Below are 26,414 nucleotides of genomic sequence, written 5' to 3' on the forward strand. Positions count from 1 at the left end.
GATATGAAATGTATTGGAATGTAATCGATAAAATTAGTTATTAAAATGTCCTGTTAAGTAGGATTCCCCTGTAATATAGGACCTGAAAAGCAGCCCTTGTTATTTCAGATTGCACGGCCCTTTACGGCCAGGCACGGGCTCCTGCTCACTCGAAGCACGGGCTCCTGCTCACTCGAAGCCCGTAGGAGCCCGTAGGCGTTCGATTTTTTTTTTTTTTTTTTTTTTTTTTTTTTTGTAAGTCATCTAGGATATAGGATATTCTGCTTTCATTTGTAGGTGGTTTGGGATAGGATGTGGGGTTAAGGATAATCAGCAGCCCTTAAAGTAAAGTCATTTCAATTTCTTTCATTTTCAAAGTAAACTTACCTTTGCTGGGTCCCTTGAAGGTGGATTTTCCGGGTCCATCATGGTTCTAATATCTGCAAAAAAAAAAAAAAAAAAAAAAAAAAATAGAAAATATTTATTGATTGCATAGAATTAATTGCAGCTTATGCAAGATGTGGCATTATTATCCCAACAGATAAAGTATAAACTACACTGGATTGCATAGAATTGCAAGCTATGCAAGATGTGATAATATCACAACAGATAAATAATGTATAAACTACACTAGATTGCATAGAATTAATTGCAGGTTATGCAAGATGTGGCATTAATATCACAACAGATATAAAGTATGAACTGCACTAGATTGCATAGAATTGAAAGCTATGCAAGATGTGATATCAAAACAGATGAAATAATGTGTGAAGTGCAATAAATTGCATAGAATTAATTGCAGGTTATACAAGATGTGACATTAATATCACAACAGATGAAAAACTTCCTCTAGATTGCATAGAATTAATTGCAGGTTATACAATATGTGACATTAATATCACAACAGATAAAAAACTTCCTCTAGATTGCATAGAATTAATTGCAGGTTATACAAGAGGTGACATTACTATCACAACAGATAAAAATAAACTTCCACTAGATTTCATAGAATTAATTGCAGGTTATACAATATGTGACATTAATATCACAACATATAAAAAACTTCCACTAAATTGCATAGAATTAATTGCAGGTTATACAAGATGTGACATTAATATCACAACATATAAAAAACTTCCACTAGATTGCATAGAATTAATTGTAGGTTATACAAGAGGTGACATTAATATCACAACAGATAAAAAACTTCCACTAGATTGCATAGAATTATTTGTAGGTTGTACAAGAGGTGACATTAATATCACAACAGATAAAAAACTTCCACTAGATTTCATAGAATTAATTGCAGGTTATACAAAATGTGACATTAATAACACAACAGATAAAAAACTTCCACTAAATTGCATAGAATTAATTGTAGGTTATACAAGAGGTGACATTAATATCACAACAGATAAAAAACTTCCACTAGATTGCATAGAATTAATTTCAGGTTATACAAGAGGTGACATTAATATCACAACAGATAAAAAACTTCCACTAGATTGCATAGAATTATTTGTAGGTTATACAAGAGGTGACATTAATATCACAACAGATAAAAAATTTCCACTAGATTGCATAGAATTAATTGTAGGTTATACAAGAGGTGACATTAATATCACAACAGATAAAAAACTTCCACTAGATTGCATAGAATTAATTGCAGGTTATACAATATGTGACATTAATATCACAACATATAAAAAACTTCCACTAGATTGCATAGAATTAATTGCAGGTTATACAATATGTGACATTAATATCACAACATATAAAAAACTTCCACTAGATTGCATAGAATTAATTTCAGGTTATACAAGAGGTGACATTAATATCACAACAGATAAAAAACTTCCACTAGATTGCATAGAATTATTTGTAGGTTATACAAGAGGTGACATTAATATCACAACAGATAAAAAACTTCCACTAGATTGCATAGAATTATTTGTAGGTTATACAAGAGGTGACATTAATATCACAACATATAAAAAACTTCCACTAGATTGCATAGAATTAATTGCAGGTCATACAAGAGGTGACATTAATATCACAACAGATAAAAAACTTCCACTAGATTGCATAGAATCAATTGCAGGTTATACAAGATGTGACATTAATATCACAACAGATAGAAAACAAACTTACACTATATTGCATAGAATTAATTGCATAGAATTAATTGCAGGTTATACAAGAGGTGACATTAATATCACAACAGGTAAAAAACTTCCACTAGATTGCATAGAATTAATTGCATGTTATACAAGATGTGACATTATTATCACACCAGATAAAAAACTTCCTCTAAATTGCATAGAATTAATTGTAGGTCATACCAGAGGTGACAATATCACAACTTATAAAAAACTTCCACTAGATTGCATAGAATTAATTGTAGGTTATACAAGAGGTGACATTAATATCACAACATATAAAAAAACTTCCACTAGATTGCATAGAATTAATTGTAGGTTATACAAGAGGTGACATTAATATCACAACAGATAAAAAACTTCCACTAGATTGCATAGAATTAATTGCAGGTTATGCAAGAGGTGACATTAATAACACAACAGATAAAAAACTTCCACTAGATTGCATAGAATCAATTGCAGGTTATACAAGATGTGACATTAATATCACAACAGATAGAAAACAAACTTACACTATATTGCATAGAATTAATTGCATAGAATTAATTGCAGGTTATACAAGAGGTGACATTATTATCACAACAGATAAAAACTTCCTCTAGATTGCATAGAATTAATTGCAGGTTATACAAGATGTGACATTATTATCACACCAGATAAAAAACTTCCTCTAGATTGCATAGAATTAATTGCAGGTCATACAAGAGGTGACATTAATATCACAACAGGTAAAAAACTTCCACTAGATTGCATAGAATTAATTGCAGGTTATACAAGATGTGACATTATTATCACACCAGATAAAAAACTTCCTCTAGATTGCATAGAATTAATTGCAGGTCATACAAGAGGTGACATTAATATCACAACAGATAAAAAACTTCCACTAGATTGCATAGAATTAATTGTAGGGTATACAAGAGGTGACATTAATATCAACAGATAAAAAACTTCCACTAGATTGCATAGAATTAATTGTAGGTTATACAAGAGGTGACATTAATATCACAACATATAAAAAACTTCCACTAGATTGCATAGAATTAATTGCAGGTCATACAAGAGGTGACATTAATATCACAACAGATAAAAAACTTCCACTAGATTGCATAGAATTAATTGTAGGTTATACAAGAGGTGACATTAATATCACAACAGATAAAAAACTTCCACTAGATTGTATAGAATTAATTGCAGGTTATGCAAGAGGTGACATTAATAACACAACAGATAAAAAACTTCCACTAGATTGCATAGAATCAATTGCAGGTTATACAAGATGTGACATTAATATCACAACAGATAGAAAACAAACTTACACTATATTGCATAGAATTAATTGCATAGAATTAATTGCAGGTTATACAAGAGGTGACATTAATATCACAACAGGTAAAAAACTTCCACTAGATTGCATAGAATTAATTGCAGGTTATACAAGATGTGACATTATTATCACACCAGATAAAAAACTTCCTCTAAATTGCATAGAATTAATTGCAGGTTATACAAGATGTGACATTATTATCACACCAGATAAAAAACTTCCTCTAAATTGCATAGAATTAATTGCAGGTTATACAAGATGTGACATTATTATCACACCAGATAAAAAACTTCCTCTAAATTGCATAGAATTAATTGCAGGTTATACAAGATGTGACATTATTATCACACCAGATAAAAAACTTCCTCTAGATTGCATAGAATTAATTGCAGGTTATACAAGATGTGACATTATTATCACACCAGATAAAAAACTTCCTCTAGATTGCATAGAATTAATTGCAGGTTATACAAGATGTGACATTATTATCACAACAGATAAAAACTTCCTCTAGATTGCATAGAATTAATTGCAGGTTATACAAGATGTGACATTATTATCACACCAGATAAAAAACTTCCTCTAGATTGCATAGAATTAATTGCAGGTTATACAAGATGTGACATTATTATCACAACAGATAAAATGTATAAACTGCACTAAATTGAACAAACCTGGTGATCATATAGTAAAGTCAAGAAATTTCAAAGATTTTGATTTTGAATTTAAGAAATTAGAAGAAATTACTAAGCATGGATATTAGGATGTTATAAATTGCGGTTATAAATTGCGGCTATGTATATATTCAATTTGTTGGTAAAAAAAAATTTAAATTCGAGAATTGATAGATGAGAAATTTCGTTAAAAAAAAAAAAAAAACCCTGAACACTTTCTTGTTCTCCAAGTGCTTCGATTATGTGTATTTGGCAATAAACACCAGTTATGCATAACATACAAAATACCTAAGAATGTATACGAGAAAATTTAATAAGTAGGCTTCCCCAGCGTAATAGGACCAGGAAAAACAACAACAACAACAGGTTGTGCAAGATGGTCACATGATTTGATACACAAAAAAATTTATTTATGAACCAGAGATCAAATATTTTCATTATTATTAACGTTTTTATGCGCATAATTTTCGATTTCCTGTATTGGAATGAAATTGAACAACTAAAAGTTTTTTTTTTATAGTTGGTATAGTTGGTATATTTGAATTAAGCAAGCCTTATGCCAGCCCGTTCCCTTGTCTATAATAGGTAATTAAATATGATCAAATGCTAATTTAAGAGTCCTACCGTAGGTTCCAGGAATTAACTGAAGACTATTTTCGAAATGCTTCAATAATGTGGATTTGACAAAGTGAATTACGCTTTGCGATACTCTTAAATACTCATAGGTCCTATAGGGCACAGGATTTCCTTGTTGGATAGGACCAGGCAAACAACCTTTTAAGTAATGGACCATGAAAACCCGCAAAGTAAAGGATCATGGAAAACAAACCTTCAAGTGACCAACCCCTTAAGTAAAGGACCAAGAAAACAACCCTTTAAGTAAACCAAGAAAACAGCTCTTAAGAGTACAGCAAGGGACAAAGAAAACAATCCTTAATGTAAAGTAAAACAACAATTGTAATCATGACAAAGAATTTTCTTAGTTCTAATGATATACAAAACTTGAGCAAATGTCATCATACTATGAATTTACGTTTGCCTTATATCCGGTGACTAGAGTCAACAAGGGGGGCATAAGACACCGGAAATAATGATGCTATAAATAAAAATGATATATCTTGATAAGTCTCATGAAATACTCGTTCAATAAACACCAGCCTATTAAGTCTAAAGTAGGCCCGATGTCTTTACATTTGTGCTTCTCAATACTGTAGTTAGATTTTCCCACTAATACTTTAGAATAAAACTCGACTAGCTTGTTTAGATTATTTCATTAAAGATATTGATTTTATGAAATTAAATCCCTAAGAACTTAAAACACACTTTCTCATAGAAAAGAGTATTTGAAGTTATACATCAGAATCCCTTAAAAGCCATCAAATTTTAGCCATCTAGAAGATATGTAAATGTTAACTGTGCACTGAGTACATGTGGTTTTGTAGCCAGTGATCTTAGCCTTGTGGATGCACTTTGCCAACGGGACTAAACTAATAAATTTATTTGACTCTTTGAAGAGGTTTTGCAGTGCACATTGTGTTGAAGCCAGTGGTTTTAGCCTTCTGGAAGAGTTATAAACATTTTAGAGACAATCACAAAGAACTGACAGTGATTTTGAGCCCACTGGAAGCGTTATAAACGATAGAGAATGTCTGAGCAAAGAATTGACAGTGATTTTAGCCTTCTGGAAGAGTTATAAACATTTTAAAGACAATCACAAAGAACTGAATGATTTCAGCCTTCTGGAAGAGTTATAAACATTTTAAAGACAATCACAAAGAACTGAATGATTTCAGCCTTCTGGAAGAGTTATAAACATTTTAAAGACAATCACAAAGAACTGAATGATTTCAGCCTTCTGGAAGAGTTATAAACATTTTAAAGACAATCACAAAGAACTGAATGATTTCAGCCTTCTGGAAGAGTTATAAACATTTTAAAGACAATCACAAAGAACTGAATGATTTCAGCCTTCTGGAAGAGTTATAAACATTTTAAAGACAATCACAAAGAACTGAATGATTTCAGCCTTCTGGAAGAGTTATAAACATTTTAAAGACAATCACAAAGAACTGAATGATTTCAGCCTTCTGGAAGAGTTATAAACATTTTAAAGACAATCACAAAGAACTGAATGATTTCAGCCTTCTGGAAGAGTTATAAACATTTTAAAGACAATCACAAAGAACTGAATGATTTCAGCCTTCTGGAAGAGTTATAAACATTTTAAAGACAATCACAAAGAACTGAATGATTTCAGCCTTCTGGAAGAGTTATAAACATTTTAAAGACAATCACAAAGAACTGAATGATTTCAGCCTTCTGGAAGAGTTATAAACATTTTAAAGACAATCACAAAGAACTGAATGATTTCAGCCTTCTGGAAGAGTTATAAACATTTTACAGACTATCCCAAAGAACTGCCAGTGATTTTGAGCCTATTGGAAGAGTTTTAAACATTTTAGAGACTATCCCAAAGAACTGCTAGTGATTTGAGCCCATTGGAAACTTTGTAAAAGGTATAGAGACTATCTCAAAGTACTACCAGTGATTTTAACCTTCTGGAAAGGTTATAACATTTTAGAGACTATCACAAAGAACTGCCAGTGATTTTAGCCTTCTGGAAGAGTTATAAACATTTTAGGAACTATCAGAGGATAGAACTGTCACTGATTTTAGCCTTCTGGAAAGGTTGTAACATTTTAGAGACTATTCCAAAGTACTGCCAGTGATTTTAACCTTCTGGAAAGGTTGTAACATTTGAGAGACTATCACAAAGAACTGCCAGTGATTTTAGCCTTCTGGAAGAGTTATAAACATTTTAGGAACTATCAGAGGATAGAACTGTCACTGATTTTAGCCTTCTGGAAAGGTTGTAACATTTTAGAGACTATTCCAAAGTACTGCCAGTGATTTTAACCTTCTGGAAAGGTTATAACATTTTAGAAACTATCACAAAGAACTGCCAGTGATTTTAGCCTTCTGGAAGAGTTATAAACATTTTAGGAACTATCAGAGGATAGAACTGTCACTGATTTTAGCCTTCTGGAAAGGTTGTAACATTTTAGAGACTATTCCAAAGTACTGCCAGTGATTTTAACCTTCTGGAAAGGTTGTAACATTTGAGAGACTATTCCAAAGTACTGCCAGTGATTTTAACCTTCTGGAAAGGTTATAACATTTTAGAAACTATCACAAAGAACTGCCAGTGATTTTAGCCTTCTGGAAGAGTTATAAACATTTTAGGAACTATCAGAGGATAGAACTGTCACTGATTTTAGCCTTCTGGAAAGGTTGTAACATTTTAGAGACTATTCCAAAGTACTGCCAGTGATTTTAACCTTCTGGAAAGGTTGTAACATTTGAGAGACTATTCCAAAGTACTGCCAGTGATTTTAACCTTCTGGAAAGGTTATAACATTTTAGAAACTATCACAAAGAACTGCCAGTGATTTTAGCCTTCTGGAAGAGTTATAAACATTTTAGGAACTATCAGAGGATAGAACTGTCACTGATTTTAGCCTTCTGGAAAGGTTGTAACATTTTAGAGACTATTCCAAAGTACTGCCAGTGATTTTAACCTTCTGGAAAGGTTGTAACATTTGAGAGACTATTCCAAAGTACTGCCAGTGATTTTAACCTTCTGGAAAGGTTGTAACATTTGAGAGACTATCACAAAGAACTGCCAGTGATTTGAGCCTATTGGAAGCGTTGTAAACGATAGAGAATGTCTGAGCAAAGATCTGGCAGTGATTTTAGCCTTCTGGAAGAGTTATAAACATTTTAGAGACTATTAGAGGAAAGAACTCCAACTGTTTTAGACTTCTGGAAGAGTTATAAACATTCTAGAGACTATTAGAGGAAAGAACTCCAACTGTTTTAGACTTCTGGAAGAGTTATAAACATTCTAGAGACTATTAGAGGAAAGAACTCCAACTGTTTTAGACTTCTGGAAGAGTTATAAACATTCTAGAGACTATTAGAGGAAAGAACTCCAACTGTTTTAGACTTCTGGAAGATACTAGGAAATATAATTATGCAGTGAATATTAGCCTGTCATTGTAAATATAGATTTTTTTTTCTATCATGACCGTAGCGAGACTAGAGCGAGAGCGGACCGGAGCACTAGTGTGAAAATGCTCCCACTTAAAATCATGTAACATTATTTGCCCGTACTGAGACCGGACCGATATTGTGAATAAACTTTAAATCTCCGTTACAGTATTTAGATGTTTCCTTTCCTATAAGAAAGTGTCTAAAACTTGTAACATCAGAGGAAATGGAAACGAAATTAAGAGATAAAACGGATACTTACGTTAGAGAGTATTGACTATCTCTCTCTCTCTCTCTCTCTCTCTCTCTCTCTCTCTCTCTCTCCAATCAATTCACAAGATCATAAGAACTCTAAATGCTTAATCTTAAATTGCTCAACCAAAGAGCAAATGGAGTCTCCGCGGATGGACTAAAAAGTCTTTGAGACATCCAATATTCTTTAACTTCATGAAACTCTCTCTCTCTCTCTCTCTCTCTCTCTCTCTCTCTCTCTCTCTCTCTCTCTCGGTATAATCATTTAGGAATTTAAACATTTCCCCACAATAAAAAGAGTAGGCAACGAATGAACCTGGGGAAATCTCTACGGACATTGCACTCCATTTTATATACGACCTTGGCGAACGAGAGATAGAGTGTGTGTGTGTGCAGGATGAAAAGACTAGTCTGGAAGATGCAAATCCCCACTGTCTAACATCTAGTTCTAGTAGGATGTTGTAGGATATTGTATCCTAGATGAGGCTAAGTTAGGATAGCATATACTTTACGGCAAGGAAAACTAAGGACAGGATTCTTAACATATCTTGAGGTATTATTTAGACATGAAAAGGATTTTGAATTATTTTCAAATGTCTATACTTTGTTCAGGAGGCTGAGAAGTCGTTTTTTATATAGTTTATATAAGAAATATCTGTTTTAATGTTATTTTTTTTAAATATTTAATTTTAATTGTTTATTACCCAACTTGATTGTTCATTTCCTAAGCTTGTTTCCTCACTGGACTATTTTTCTTTGTTGGACCCTCAGGGCTTGTAGCATCCTGCTTTTCCAACTAGGGTTGTAGCTTAACTAATAATAATAATAATAATAATAATGATAATATTATTATTATTATTATTATTAAAGGCTAAGCTACAACCCTAGTTGGAAAAGCAGGATGCTATAAGCCCAGGGGCCCCAACAGGGAAAATAGCCCAGTGAGGAAAGGAAATAAGGAAATAAGGAAAAATAGAACATTTTAGTAATAGTAACAATATTAAAATAAATATTTCCCATTTAAACTATAAAAACTTTAACAGAACAAGAGGAAGAGAAACTAGATAGAAAAGTGTGCCCAAGTGTTCCCTCAAGCAAGAGAACTCTAACCCAAGGCAGTGTAAGACCATGGTACAGAGGCTATGGCACTACCCAAGAATAGAGAACAATGGTTTGATTTTGGAGTGTCCTTCTCCTAGAAGAGCTGCTTACCATAGCTAAAGAGTCTCTTCTACCCTTACCAAGAGGAAAGTAGCCACTGAACAATTACAGTGCAGTAGTTAACCCCTTGGGTGAAGAAGAATTGTCTAGTAATCACAGTGTTGTCAGGTGTATGAGGACAGAGGAGAATCTGTAAAGGATAGGCCAGACTATTCGGTGTCTGTGTAGGCAAAGGGAAAGAACCGTAACCAGAAAGAATGGTCCTATGTAGTACTGTCTGGCCAGTCAAAGGACCCCATAACTCTCTAGCGGTAGTATCTCAACGGGCGGCTGGTGCCTAGGCCAACCTACTACCTCTAAATAATAATAATAATAACCTGCTTTTCCAACTAGGGTTGCTGCTTAATTGTTAACAACAGCAACAACAACAACAACAATAATAATCATAATAGTATGATAATAATAATAATAATAATTATAATAATAGTAATAATAATAATAACAGCCTACTTTTCCAATTAGAGTTGCAGCTTAACTATTAATAATAACAACAACAACAACAACAACAACCATAATAAAACACTAGATATATTAATAATAATAATAATAATAATAATAATAAGTTTTCACTGGAGTAATGTGTTGTAATAATAGTAATAACAATAACAACAACAACAGTTTTCACTGATGTAGGCCTAATGTGGTACAATAAAGAAAAAGAATGAAAACAAGCAAAGCATGACATTTAAAACACCAGCCAATAAAAAAATCCTGCCTCGTATAAAACACATGACATTTAAGACAAGACGGAAAAAACATCAAAGTTTTAAGTGTGGAAAACCTACAATAAGATGGTGTAACAAGCTAGAGAGATGGAGAGCTTCCCCCAAAGTGTTGCTTAACGTTTGGTTGCGCTAAACAGTCAATTTTCATCATTCTGACCATCCTTTACATTCAGATCTTCCTGGACAATTCTATCTTGTTCGTAATAATAGGCAGGCAGTTAATTCTAATAGTCTCCTGTTTATCAGAAGAAGTTGTTGCCGAAAGCTTTGGGTGCAACTTTATAAAAGTTACAAAAGATAATTACTCTAATTGATTTGCTAAAGGTGTGTATATATATATATATATATGTATGTATATAGATGTGCATATATATATATATATATATATACGTATGTATGTATGTATGTATATATATACTTACATACATACATACATACATACATGCATATGCATATACATACACTCATACATTAGATTTAGATTAATTCATTAACTAACTGCACAGAAACCTTCCACAAAACATACATATAAAGTACGTATACGCATGTATTTAATAATTATCTTCTGGGGTAAACCATTTCAAACCAATTTAACATTATCTTCTAACGATTAAAACTCTCAACCTAATCCCTTCTATCAGCATAACCAGACAAATATCTGTCTACCACTCTCCCCTCTGTCAACAGCTGTGCATTCCTTTATAATACTGTCTAACTACACAGACTAATATTCAAGGCTCGCTTTGATTCATACGTTGTTTCTCTTAGTATACATACATAAGATACATATACATTAAGTTTATTTTATTTTTATATTTGTTTTGGGTTTAAATCCAACCCTCCACTGAAGTCGAGTGAACTACTTCTCGGGCGGGTCCATATTAATCATCTAACGAAACATTTTCATTATAACTTATACAATTCTTTGATTGTAGCATCTTCCAAATCATATGATCTTGTGTAAAGTAATGTCTTTAGTTTCTTCTTAGATTCAATTGCTCTCTTTAGGTCCTTCATTTCAGTTGGCAGTTTATTATAATGTCTAGGCGCACAGTGTGTTCTCTTGCTTGAGGGTACACTTGGGCACACTATTCTATCTAAGTTCTCTTCCTCTTGTTTTGTTAAATTATTTCAAGTTTATATATGAAATATTTATTTTAATGTTGTTACTGTTCTTTAAGATATTTTATTTTCCCTCGTTTCCTTTCATCAGTGGGCTATTTTCCCTGTTGGGGCCCCTTGGCTTTTAGCATCCTGCTTTTCCAATTAGGGTTGTAGCTTAGCAATTAATGATATTAATAACGCCTCTGATGTTTCCCTTCTGTAATTATATATATATATATATATATAATATATATATATATATTTAAACGTTTAAAGGCCACTCGTGAATGGCAGAGGCACCGGACAGTAACTTTGCCCTATCAAGCAGGATATTTCCCTAGACTGACCATATATACATATGATCAGCGCCCAAGCCCACTCTCCACCTAAGCTAGGACCAAGGAGGGTCAGGTAGTGGCAGCTGATGACTCGGCAGATAGACCTATGAGCTCCCCCAAACCCCACATCCTTAGCTCACAAGAATGGTGCGGTTGCAGCGACCAAAGAAACTAAAGAGTTTGAGCGAGACTAATCCCAGTGTGGCACTCACCAGTCAGGGACGTTACCAAAATTATGGAAAATCTGCTAATAATTATCCTTGTTTAATAATTGATCAAATGTCTCAAAGAATTTTAAGTAACAAAGAAACTGCTTTGATATTTACAATAAATATCCTATAAACAAAAAGTAGCAAATTAATTTAAAAATGGGTGTAAAAACACTGTGTTTTCATTATAAAACTAAGTACGTATGGGTGTATGTGTGTATGTATGCGAGAGGTTTAAAGCACATTCGATGTTCAAAATTTTGTTGCTATGGTTTTTACTAATTTCAATCTCTGTAATTAAGAATTTGAGTGTTAATGTAGCAGGAATGGCTTGAAATCTCTCTCTCTCTCTCTCTCTCTCTCTCTCTCTCTCTCTCTCAATATACAAAATGATGGTTGCTATGGTTTTTAATAATTCTCATCTCTATAATTAAGAATTTGGGTGTTAATGTGGCAGAATGGCTTAAATTCTCTCTCTCTCTCTCTCTCTCTCTCTCTCTCTCTCTCCAAAATGATTGGTACTATGATTTTTTTTTCATTTCTCAAATCAAGAGCTTGAGTGTTAATGTAGCAGGAATGGTTTAAAATTACTCTCTCTCTCTCTCTCTCTCTCTCTCTCTCTCTCTCCCTCTCCCTCTCCCTCTCTCCCTCTCTCTCTCTCTCCCTCTCTCAATATACAAAATGATGGTTGCTATGGTTTTTACTAATTCTCATCTCTATAATTAAGAATTTGGGTGTTAATGTAGCAGGAATGACTTAAATTATCTCTCTCTCTCTCTCTCTCTCTCTCTCTCTCTCTCTCTACCGAATGATTGGTACTGATTTTTTTTTAAATTTTCATCTCTCAAATTAAGAATTTGGGTATTTATATGGTAGGAATTTCATCTCTCTCTCTCTCTCTCTCTCTCTCTCTCTCTCTCTCTCTCGTCGAAAATATACAAAACACAATAAACCTCAATTTCGAAGAGATATTTTATTATGACCGAACAAACGCTGAAACATTAGGAGTTTAATTCTCAAAAAAAAACATTCTACTCTAGCATGATCCTTTAAACATACAAACAATGAACAAACGCTAAAACATTAAGAGTTTAGCTCTCACAAACACTATTCTACACTGGCACGACCCTTTAAACTAACAAACAATGAACAAACTCTGAAGAATTAAGAGTTCAACTCTCACAAACACTATATTCTACACTGGCATGACCCTTTAAACATACAAACAATGAACAAACGCTAAACCATTAAGAGTTTAGCTCTCACAAACACTATTCTACACTGACATGACCCTTTAAACATACAAACAATGAACAAACTCAAGAATTAAGAGTTTAACTCTCACAAACACTATTCTACACTGGCATGGCCCTTTAAACAAACAAACAATGAACAAACGCTAAACCATTAAGAGTTTAGCTCTCACAAACACTATTCTACGCTGCCATGGCCCTTTAAACGTACAAACAATGAACAAACCCTAAAACATTAAGAGTTTAACTCTCACAAACACTATATTCTCCGCTGGCATGATCCTTTAAACATACAAACAATGAACAAACGCTAAACCATTAAGAGTTTAACTCTCACAAACACTATTCTACACTGGCATGACCCTTTAAACAAACAAACAAACGATATGAAAACTCCCCACTATAGTCAGTGCAGCGAGAAACACACAGTCATAATGCAGGTACCGAAAATCATCCTTAGACACAATTGGATGCGTCATTCTCTAACTGGGTTTAATAATGTCCTCTAGCGTGGAATGCGCTTAGAGATATCCTTTTTACACTAAGTCATTATTTCAGTTTTCGGCTTTTTTTTTAATCTATTATAATGATATTAAAGACTTATAATGATCTGTTACTGCTAAGTGTGATTAAGAGTATCGTTATATAACTATGGACAGCAACCCCCCCCCCCCCCGCCCATTTCTCTTTTACCCTCCACGAGTATCACTATGGGTTAATGGGTCTAGTTCATACTGATAGGATTTCTCTAACAGTTGATATATCATCTGTACTTTAAACAATACTATTATTACTTGCTTGAGGGTACACTCGAGCACACTATCGTATTTCTCTTCCTCTTGTTTTGTTGAAGTTTTTATAGTTTATATAGGAGATATTTATTTTAATGTTTTAATGTTACTCTTCTGAAAATGCTTTATTTTACCTTGTTTTCTTTCCTCACTGGACTATTTTCCCTGTTGGAGCCCCTGGGCTTATAGCAGCTTGTTTTTCCAACTAGGGTTGTAGCTTAGGAAGTAATAATAATAATAATAATAATAATAATAATAATACTTGCCAAGCACAACCCTATTTGGAAAAGCAGGATGCTATAAACCCAAGGGCTCCAAACAGGGAAAGTACAGTATTCCAGCGTGGAAAGGAAATAACGAAATAAACAAACAAGAGACACAATGAACAATTAAAATAAGATATCTTTAAGAACAGTAACTACGTTAAAATAAATCTTTCATACATAAACTATACAAAAAAAATTCAAATTAACAAGACCTTTCTGAATTGATAATTCACTTCAGGACATTATGTCTTACTCAGCCTAAGAATTCCCCAGAATTCAAAGCTGTTTAGATAAAGCGAAATTGACTAGATAACTCCTAGAGGGGTAGGATTGCCTAGGAAATCCTTGGGGGAGGGGGGAAGGATTGGTGTGGAATTACCAGAGCAGAAAGGGGGGGAAGGTTAACATTGAATAACTACTGTAGTTGTTCAGCTGTGGAGTCTTTTGTTTGCGTAATAGTACTATGATAATACTTTTACCTTGGCCCATGAGCTTACCTCACTTAGAGCTACCACAAGTTGATTTGATACGAATGATAACCTTATCAGGGCTGCGAACCAAGAAAGGTATCGAAAGATAATTTTGTTACAGAAACAAACACTGTATAAAAAACTTCATAATTTATAACGCTAATTGTTCAAAAACTTCTCTATCTACAGCTCGCTCTGTCATTCATGAGTGGCCTTTAAACTTTTAAAAACCCTAATTTTTAGGTTATTTGATAATACACTCAATTCATGAAGTTATTTCAATAAAAATAACACTTTGTATAAGAAACTTCATAATATATTTCGCTTATTGTTGAAAAAAAAAATGCTCTATTTTAATTAAACTAACTCGTTCTGCCATTCATGAGTGGGCTTTCAACTTAAAACCTAATTTTTAGGTTATTTGATAATACACTCATTTCATGAAGTTATTTCAATAAAAATAACACTTTGTATAAGAAACTTCATAACCAATTACGCTTATTGTTGGAAAAAATACTATCTTAATGAAACTAACTCGTTCTGCCATTCATGACTGGCCTTTCAACTTAAAATAAAACCTAATTTTTAGGCTATTTCATAATACACTCAATTTATGAAGTTATTCCAATAAAAATAACACTATGTATAAGAAACTTCATAACCTATTACGCTTATTGTAGAAAAAAATACTATCTTAATGAAACTAGCTCGTTCTGCCATTCATAAGTGGCCTTTAAACTTTTAAAAAACCTAATTTTTAGGCTATTTGATAATACACTCAATTCATTATTTCAATAATAAACCTTTAAATTACATAGACGGAGAGAGTAAAGTCTTTAAAAACGAATACACACACACACACCTCTTTCTGCAGGACGGAATAAAAATCCTACATAGACGGAGAGAGAAAAGTCCCCAAAAAACGAATACACACACACACACCTCTTTCTGCAGGACGGAATAAAAATCCTTAGTTTAGCCAGCGACTTCCAACGTACGTTGTATGACAAATCCGTTGGCAGAAGAACACTGGGTAGAGGAGAGAGAGAGAGAGAAAGTGGTATACCCCTAGTGTGCCCAACGCGAAGTTAAAGTTACTCCTTTTCATTTTACTTACAAAAGAGAGACGTTAATTCACCTTCCTAAACAGCCCTTTATAGAAGTTTTAATTCCTCACCTAGCCTAGTATCTTGCATTTAAATATAATTAATCTATTAAATCTTATTAACCTAAGCAAATAGCTAATTAATTAATGTTCTAGCAACACTTCGCTTAGCTATATTCTAAAACATGACATCAGAGACTGTGATTCCATAAGGCTCAATGTTAAACGCTTAGGTGCGAGATTTTCGATTCTACGTGAAGTCAGGCTCGTTAGTTCACTTTAACTGGCGAAGCATGTGATAATTTTGATTATGTTCTCATGAGATAAGATACGACTGTAATGCGATAACATTAGATAATAATGAAAAGTATACAGGAGACATTAACACTACCAATTCTTCATATTGAATTATGATTTGTAGAAAAGCTTGGCTTTCCATTTTAGTTTTTTTACCAGCTAATGCCAGGATTAATAATATCTAAATTACTTCATATACTGGCCTATTTTATAGTTAAATTGGTAGGGATATAAAAATTTATAAATACACAGCCACAAAAACGCATGCAAGTATAAATGTATGTATACATATATCTATAATAGCTATATGCATAATACGTATACACACGTGTATATATATATATATATATACATATATATATATATATATATATACATATATATATACATATATATATATATACATATATATATATATACATATATACATACATACACACATATGTATATATATATATATATATATACATACATATATATATATATATATATATACATATATACATACATACATATATACACACATATGTATATATATATATATATATATATATTTACATACACATATATATACATAAAATATATATATGTAATATATATAATACATACATGTATATATAATATTATATAATATGTAAGTATATATATACATGTATATACACATATTATATATATACACACACACACACACACACACATATATATATATATATATATATACAAACACTCACATATATATACACACATATATACACATATATACACACACACACATATATATATATATATATATACATATACACATATATATACATATATATAATATATATGTATACACATATATACATATATATACACATATATATGTATGTATATATGCATATATATACATATATACACAATGTATATGCACACTATATATATATATATATATATATATTACATACATCCAGAGAGAGAGAGAGATAGAGAGAGAGAGAGAGAGAGAGAGAGAGAGAGAGAATGCCTAATATATTCCTATCGTATCTACCGGACGTAGCCTAATTTTGTGCTACTTTAGATTAGATTATCCTGTAATGTATAAACAACTTTAAAAGGTTATCAAGCAGAGAGGATTTGATATTAACTTTTAAATGTAATTACCGAATAAGTCCTTTAGTTTTGGGCAATAGGCAAATTTGTCTAATGTGAGGACATTTTATTTCTGGATCCTTTTCAAAGGACGACGGAAAATACCTTTGCAAGGATTTGCTTCAAATGCTTTGTGGGTTTAACGTATAATTCTTTGTGTGTGTGTGTGTGTGTGTGTGTGTGTGTTTAAATGCCAGAGAGACTTTCATACACTTTAGATTTATAGATAATCTTCTATTAAAGTGTTTTTCCCATTTTATATGGGGTAAGCATTGTTGCCTTCTTTTTAAAGGACTTTTTTTTGGCTTTGTGGTAGACCAACTAGACCGTAGTCCCGATCGGCTGCCCCGTCTGACATCGCTTAGACCAAGGTCTAAAGACCTTGGCTTAGACCCTGTGTGTGTGAAAATGCCACAGAGGCTTGTATACATTGTAGATCTATAGGCATAATAAAGTTTAAACTTTTATACACTGTAGTTCTATAGACATAATAAAGTTAAAATAAACTTTTATACACTGTAGATCTATAGAGAATAAAGTTAAAATAAAATTAAGAACAAGGCCTGTATCATGTATACCATAATGATTAAATTTCTGTTAAATATCTTATAAATAGCTTTAACGCCGAATTCTCGAATCAATCTTTTAACAACATAGAGCCTTCCTTATTGAATGGCCTGCAGCAGTGTAGACTGTAAAAGATCCTACTCCGAAATAACAGGCTCCGTAGCCTAGACTCCTACGCTTTGAACTTCATAGTTAAAATCTTGCAACGAATATTTCTATGTTGAAGCGTGGGCTGACATGAGTTAATATTTTATATAAGACTATTTTAACGGAGTTACTGATTTTATAATAGTTTATTATGCTTTCGTTACTTTTCCTAGTTTATTAATTTAATTATTCCCTTATTTTATAACTGTTATTTTTATCTGTTGAAGACCTTGGACTGACATCTTAAGTTTCTCTCTGTTTATAAACACTGTTGTACAATAACTCTCTCTCTCTCTCTCTCTCTCTCTCTCTCTCTCTCTCTCTCTGTGTGTGTGTGTATGTGTGTTTAATTGTATTGTTATACTACATAGTTATACAATAATACACCTTGAAGTTACAAATATGAAAATTAGCAAATTATATTTAAGCTAAAAATGTTATGAAAAGTTATTTTCTTACAGGAATAGTTTAACATTAGCAAGTTATTGTTAAATATAAAATGTTACTTAATGATGAAACTACGACCCTTGACACACGCACAATATATATATATATATATATATATATTTATATACACATTATATATATATATATATATATATATATTAGACAACTTTATGCGCAGTCATATGAATCTTTTAATATCAATATAATCAGATATTTTTCTGCTAATTAATAGTAATATACTTATGTATGAATATAATGTTCATGTTTACCTGTATATAAATATATAAATAGTCATATTTCAACGCATAGACTGATAGTATATGAACATTTCAGTCAACTCGCATTGAATACAAGTTTTCTTTCTCCATCCTACATTTTTACAACCACCTAAAGTGGCACTTTGCTTTACATCGAACCAATGCGGGTCACAGCAACCAAGAAGCGTTTAGGAACCTCACACTTATCCTATAGGAACCTCACACTGTGTACAGTCGAAGTTCTCTACAGGGATATCGGCAGTTGTATCAATACTCAGAACTATTTAGGAGATTGGAACCATTGATCGAGTGAGGTTTAATTCGAAGACATTAAGATGGAGTGTTTAATCCAAGGCCTAGATGTTGGAACGATCACGGTCCACCACTTCGACAATCCTGATTCTACGTACTACCAGTAAGTGATAAAATATATTCATCATCATCATCATCATCATCATTTCAGCCTTCAAAAGTCCTTTGTTGGATGTAGGCCTTCCCCAGGTTTCTCCACAGACTTCTATCGCAAGCTATTCTGTGCCACTGTTGCTTATGTTGGTCTAAGTCATCTCGCCAGCGGGTTTTTTGTCTTCCTCTGTTTCTTTTGTATCCTCGGGGTGTCCAGAAGGTTGTTCGTGATAAAATATATTATTTTTAAACTCCGCTCATGAATGGCAGAGACAAGAGACTGACATTGCTCTATCGAACAGAACAATACCCTTGAGGGACCCTATATACAAGGGCCAGGCAATGGTTGCTGATGACTCAGCAGATAGACCTATAGGCTTCCCCAAACCCCCCATCCTTAGCTTGCAAGGATGGTGAGGTTGCAGCGACCAAAGAAACTAAAGAGTGAGCCGGAAGAGAGAGAGAGAGAGAGAGACTGACCCTATATACAAAGGCCAAACAGTGGCTGCTTATGACTCAGCAGCTAGACCTATAGGCTCCCCCAAACCCCATTCTTGGCTAACAAGGATGGTGAAGTTGCAGCGACCAAAGAAAACTAAAGGGTCTGAGCCGGACTTAACCCCAGTCTGGCGTTCACCAGTCAAGGACGTTACCACATCGGCCACTCCAAGACCATGACCATATTTTAAAAAGTAAAGACCCTCTAAAGTTAAACTATCTATTAAGTATATATATGATCTCGGAGCTAGCTTTAATAAAGGGATTTCTGCAAAGAGGAGAGCTTAATATTTCGTATGGTTTTATAGTAATTTCAGTTGATACCTACACATTTTATTTATTATGAAAAGCGTAACTAAAGTAAATTTATGGAAATTTTAAGTGGCTATGATTTTTATATTCTGAAGGTAAATTCTATTTGACAAAATATGGTTGCCAACATATTTTTTTGCACTAAAGTATCGAGAAATCAAATCTGTGAGGTGCAAAAGTATTTGGAAATCAAATCTGTGATACATTATGCCATTTTACGTAAAAAGTGGCTTGATCAAAACTAAAAGCAATATATTTCGGGGTTATCTTTCTAATAACCCAGCAAGTGAGAGGGCATTAGATTAGTTAACTATAATGCTTTAAAAAATACTTAAACAAATCTTCGAAACTTCATACTTACATTCTTAAACAATATCTTTAATTACTTTAAGGGCTGCTTATCTGGTCCTTACTAACGTTTAAGATACTGAACCAAAATGAACCAAAATTAACCAAATATCTAAAAGAATGCCTGAACAAACTAGAACTAGAAACAACAAACTAGAACTAGAAACAAATGTTAACATAAGACACATGAGTGACAAACATAGGCTATCGGAACCTAGAACAAATAGTAAATTGGTGAAAGGGCTTATAGCTACTGTGCGCCTAGAGGCCCTAGACATTATAATAAACTGCCAGCTGAAATGAAGGATCTAAAGGGAGCAATTGAATTTAAGAAGAAACTAAAGACATTACTTATCACAAGATCATATGATTTGGAAGATGCTACAAGCAAAGAATTGTATAAGTTATAATGAAAATGTTTCGTTAGATGATTAATATGGACCCGCCCGAGAAGTAGTTCACTCGACTTCAGTGGAGGGTTGGATTTAAACCCAAAACAAGTAGGTAAGTAAGTAAACAACAGGGGAACCCTACTCTCTACAGGACCTCCACGGTCGTTTTATGATGTTCATTCGGGAGCATTTAACATTTCACAATGCGCATTGTTCGCTTATTGTTCGATCATTACTGTAAAGAAAAACTGTCAGAATCAGACAGTCTTCAGTTTCCTCTTGAAAGCCTTAATACCTTCAATCATTCGGATTTCTCGTGGAAGCTTATTGTATAGTCTCTGGGCTGCCACTCAAACAAATAATAGTACATTCCAGTAACTAAAAACGAAACATTTAGTTCAAAGTGAGCGAAAAAAAAAGTTTGAACATTAGCAAATTGGCAAATTGAGTTGCAATTTTAAGAATAGACAATTTGAAAACATGGCATATAATATTTAGAAATACTTATGAGACTAAGGCACAATTTCTGGTCAAATTTAGTGAGATGGATGTATGTATGTAATGACAGATATTTGTTCTTTTAATGATTTTATTATTCTATAAAACAAGTAATTTCGAGCAGATGACTTCACGCCCCCCTTGTATCGTCCTCACGCCCCCCTAGTGGGGTGCGCCCCCCAGTTGGGAACCACTGCTCTAGAGTCTACAGTAGACACGTATATAGGTTCTAATAGTTTGAAACCATCTGTAACTATTCTCTATCAGGACGATTTATTGGTTGCACAATAAGTAGCAAGTCTCTTAGATATTTTGGACGACCAGTTCTGATAACTTGGTGGGTTTTTGTACAAATTTTAAACTAAATTCTCGCTTTAATCGGCAGCAAATGTAGATCAATTAGTATGAGTACTTCAAAAAAAATAGGAAAACATAAATCTTACTCAGTTCATACGTCCCTAGTTAAACAATAATATCAAACCAAAACAGATGATTATAGTTAATGTTGAAAATGAAAACTCGTGAATTCTAAAAGTTAAAGAATAGAATATAGAAATTGATATTATATATCTTCACCAACCATAAAAAATCACATATACTGGAAGTGTACCACATATAGAAGATGATGAAACAAAAATAAAAGAAAAAGCTAGAGTTATTACAGTAGACATAACTTTCCTAAGCTGGGACCACTCTAGCTCTCGGCACGAGGCTGGCAATAGTCCTATATTGTGAAAACTATGTTTCTAAATACTCTGCATTGTTCCTTCAATGGAACTTAAATAACCTTTTTAACACTTCTCAATGAACAAAAATAAAAGAAAAGTCTAGAGTTATTACAGTAGACATACCTTTCCTAAGCTGGGATCCCTATAGCTCTCGGCACGAGGCTGGCAATAGTCCTATGTTGTGAAAACTATTTTTTTAAAAATACTCTCCACTGTTCCTTCAATGGAGCTTAAATAACCTTTTAACACTTCTCAATGAACAAAAATAAAAGAAAATGGTAGAGTTATTACAGTAGACATACCTTTCCTAAGCTGGGATCACTCTAGCTCTCGGTACGAGGCTAGCAATAGTCCTATGTTGTGAAAACTATGTTTTCTAAATACTCTGCACTGTTCCTTCAATGGAACTTAAATAACCTTTTTAAAACTTCTCAATGAACAAAGATAAAAGCAAAGTCTAGAGTTATTACAGTAGACATACCTTTCCTAAGCTGGGATAACTCTAGTTCCCAGTGCGTGGCTAGCAATAGTCCTATGTTGTGAAAACTATTTTTTTCAAATACTCTGCACTGTTCCTTCAATGGAACTTAAATATCCTTTTTAACACTTCTCAATGAACAAATATAAAAGAAAAGGCTAGAATTATTACAGTAGACATACCTTTCCTAAGCTGGGATCACTCTAGCTCTCGGCACGTGGCTGGCAATAGTCCTATGTTGTAAAAACTATTTTTTTTTTTTAAATACTCTGCACTGTTCCTTCAATAGAACTTCTATAACTAATTCACTTAACACTTCTCCATATACACTAAAAAGAAAATGTTCAAATAGTTCCAAGTGACGTCTTGTTATAAACTGTTACAGCTTTGTGTATGCTTTCGGAAACTGGCTGTTACTTTGAGTAACTGTCTAATAGCTGTTTTAATTCTGAGAGCTAATAGCGGCGCCTATTAGATTTTTTTCTTTTAAATAATAAGTAAATAGATCAATTGCGCTATTTTTCAATTCTGGTTTTCAGATTTTCGTCACTGAGATTGATTCATTCTTTGACTCATCATAAATTGTTCTTGAAGATTTCGGTAAACCAACTCTCTCTCTCTCTCTCTCTCTCTCTCTCTCTCTCTCATAGACACGTTCAGGCTATTTTTACTTTTCATCATAGGTTGCTCGTGAAAATTTCGATGGAAAAAGTCTCTCTCTCTCTCTCTCTCTCTCTCTCTCTCTCACGTCCACGTCCACGTCCAGACTAATTTTGTAATATTTTTCGCATGGCTCTATTAAATGTTTTATTCATTCCTAGATTCACGAAAAAAAGGAAACTATATATATATATATATATATATATACATGTATTATATATATATATATATATATATATCTTTACTTTCCATTTTGCTAGCTTTTCCAAACCATATTAGGCTGATAATGTTATTTATATACAATGTCTTAATGAATAACGACAGATTGATTATAATGTTTTATTTATTTCTTTTTTTTTTCTTTTGTAAATACCATGATAGACATTATCCTGTTAATAAACATCTAAAACTAATAATAAAAAGATAAATAGATGAATGAATAATTATTCTAATCTAATTATAAATGAAAAAAAAAATGAATCATATTGATATATTCCTGAATTAATTTATAAGAAAATAAAGTATTTTACCTTTTACCGGACAATGATATTCCTGCATATGCTTACCTTGCGTTGTGACTTACATAAACAACCTGAGAGAGAGAGAGAGAGAGAGAGAGAGAGAGAGAGAGAGAATGTGCACTCACCTTCTCAATTCTCGTACATAAACCAAAATATTACGAAATAATTGCCAGATTCAGGAAAATAATAGTCTTTATTAAAAAAAACAAGTAACAATTTGAATTATTGCTTTATGATATATATTTTACATAATATCATCATTAAAATCCCATTTGGTTTAAGGGCTAAAATATGTAGGCCTATTCTATAATGTCTGATTTCTCCGATAAAGTATATTTATTACCTGTAGTGCCACTTATAGTTAAGGTCATTCTTCCTTGTTTGTTGGAAAAACACAATTCACTTTATAGGCCTAGATTACGCTGCCTATCAGCTACGAGGCATAGGCCTACCAACGCCTTGAGGCTTATTCCTCTGAATGAAGTTTAAACTGATAGGATGTATGAGAAACTTATTGACTTTTTACTTCTAATTATGGATAAATTCATATTTTACATCATGTACAAAATATGATTCTGTTCGGTCTTTCAAGAAAGACACTCCAAAATCAAACCACTGTTCTCTAGTCTTGGGTAGTGACATAGCCCCATACCATGGTCTTCCACTGCCTTGGGGTAGAGTTCTCTTGCTTGAGGGGTACACTCGGCCACACTATTCTAACTCATTTCTCTTCTTGTTTTTTTTTTAAGTTTTTATAGTTTATATATGAAATATATATCTTAATGTTGTTACTGTTCTTAAAATATTTTATTTTAATTGTTCATTACTTTTCTTGTAGTTTATTCATTTCCTTTCCTCACTGTGTTTTTTATCCCTGTTGGACCCCTTGGGGTTATAGCATCCTGCTTTTCCAACTAGAGTTATAGCTTGGCTAATAATCTATATATTAATACGATAGTGTGTGTTATTTATGTTGTGTCACGCTTTGAAGAAAACGGAAATAATTTCATGGTATACCTTTACAAATTCTCGCTTTAAAGAAAACGGAAATAATTTCATGGTATACTCTTACAAATTCTCGCTTTAAAGAAAACGGAAATAATTTCATGGTATACTCTTACAAATTCACATTAGACTTTGATTACTTAACCAATACACATCTTATATAGTTTTTCCCAATTTTGTCTCTAGCACCTGACTCTTTTTTTATATATTAGGAAAAGAAATTTAGTTCTATCAATTTCCATAACCTAAATTATAATATCAATCTCGGGACATTTTATTCAAACATGTTTAGGTTAGGAACAAGGTAGTATTGAAAATATAATTTCGTGTAATTTACAGGGGTTCTGCTTGTAATAATAATAATAATAATAATAATAATAATAAGAAGAAGAAGAAGAAGAAGAAGAACAAGAACAAGAACAAGAAGAGAAAAGAACTACACAGCTCTCGAGTATATAGAAAGTACAAGGACGAATTGTGTCCTGTGAGTCGATAATAATCGTTACAAATTCCTCATAAGTTCAGTCACGGTGCTTTGTCATCGACTCCTCGAGCGTGACGTCACAGCCTGTAATCGCATTAGTGTCTTGACTTATCGTTATCGTTATTCTAATGTTTCTTTTCGTCTCTCTCTCTCTCTCTCTCTCTCTCTCTCTCTCTCTCTCTCTCTCAGAATAGGGGCAAATGGTTTGTAGTACTAGAGAATTATATAGTTTCTTGATTTGTGACATTTAAGTTCTCTCTCTCTCTCTCTCTCTCTCTCTCTCTCCTTTATACGTAAGCGTTGATTTCTGGCAGTCTTCGCTCCGTTTATTCTCGCTCTCTCTCTCTCTCTCTCTCTCTCTCTCTCTCTCTCTTTCTTTATACATAAGCGTTGATTTCTGGCAGTCTTCGGTCTAAGTTTAGACTTATCGTTATCGTTATTCTTATGTTTCTTTTCGTCTCTCTCTCTCTCTCTCTCTCTCTCTCTCTCTCTTTCCTTTATACATAAGCGTTGATTTCTGGCAGTCTTCGCTTCAAGTTTATATTCTTAAACGGTTTCGCGTGATATTTGTGTTTTCGTTAAACTGTAATTCTATGCAATTTTTTGAAGAGGTTAAGCAATATGTTTACTCTCTTTGTATTTATTTATCCACATCAGAAAACGATGGAAAATATTAAAATCTTACAGAGAATGTAGCTTAGATTTACATTTGAATATCGATAAAGATTTTAAAAAATGTAAAAGAAAATTTTTTTGAAGATAAACTTATATTCTTCAAAAGAACACTAGCCCAGTCAGAATAATTCTGGGTAAACAATGATTATTCAGATAAATTATATATTTGAGATGCTAATTGTATATAGAGAAATTCTATACATAATACTAATAAATTACACATTGTAAATATCAACTGTATGAAATGAAAATAAAAAAAAAATTTGGCTCATTATCATTCATGTTTTTAACTGAGTTTACTCCTTACAAGCAAGCCCATCTTTTTAATCATAATTCATTACATATTTTCTAATTATAGTCAACTATTCCATGCCACAATTATGTGGATATTATTATTATTATTATTATTAGTAGTAGTAGTAGTAGTAGTAGTAGTAGTATCAATATTTATTATTATTATTATTATTATTATTATTATTATAATTATTATTATTGTTATGAATGATCCCCTGTATCTAACCATAAAATAGATTTCAGAAAACTATAATTTGTATTTGTAAAATTATGGGACATTTAGTAGTACGAATAGGCATTTGCTAAGCTTTTAGACGGCTCGAGAGAGAGAGAGAGAGAGAGAGAGA

At 32.7% G+C, this 26,414-nt stretch overlaps 2 protein-coding genes across 7 annotated transcripts in view; one reads left to right on the forward strand and one right to left on the reverse strand.

The window, feature by feature from the left end:
- LOC137641680 (vesicle-associated membrane protein 3-like) overlaps positions 1–26,414 on the reverse strand; it is a 42,296-nt gene that overhangs the window by 4,388 nt on the left and 11,494 nt on the right. For 3 of the 6 annotated variants that reach the window (XM_068374464.1, XM_068374463.1, XM_068374459.1), the window contains exon 2: positions 367–419. In XM_068374464.1, coding sequence (XP_068230565.1) covers positions 367–408 — 42 coding nt within the window. In that variant the 5' untranslated portion in view covers positions 409–419. Of the gene's footprint in view, positions 1–366; positions 420–15,680; positions 15,709–15,760; positions 15,898–22,252; positions 22,276–26,414 lie in introns of those variants that run through there. The other 3 variants (XM_068374462.1, XM_068374465.1, XM_068374460.1) reach the window with 3 other exon arrangements.
- Positions 677–3,979, forward strand: LOC137641291 (cysteine-rich, acidic integral membrane protein-like). Its single transcript, XM_068373719.1, has 4 exons — positions 677–746; positions 782–2,203; positions 2,457–2,690; positions 3,192–3,979. The coding sequence occupies exons 1-4, from the start codon at positions 677–679 to the stop codon at positions 3,977–3,979; spliced, it is 2,514 nt and encodes an 837-aa protein (XP_068229820.1).

Source organism: Palaemon carinicauda, chromosome 5 (assembly GCF_036898095.1).
Source record: "Palaemon carinicauda isolate YSFRI2023 chromosome 5, ASM3689809v2, whole genome shotgun sequence".
NCBI lineage: Eukaryota > Metazoa > Arthropoda > Malacostraca > Decapoda > Palaemonidae > Palaemon > Palaemon carinicauda.

Bases quoted from the DNA above. Each gene is read 5' to 3' on its own strand.
- LOC137641291 (XM_068373719.1), top strand. From the start codon at position 677: ATGAACTGCACTAGATTGCATAGAATTGAAAGCTATGCAAGATGTGAT. The intron at 747-781 runs GTGAAGTGCAAT...AATTAATTGCAG, and splicing joins CAAAACAGATGAAATAATGT to GTTATACAAGATGTGACATT. The intron at 2,204-2,456 runs GTAAAAAACTTC...AATTAATTGTAG, and splicing joins TGACATTAATATCACAACAG to GTTATACAAGAGGTGACATT.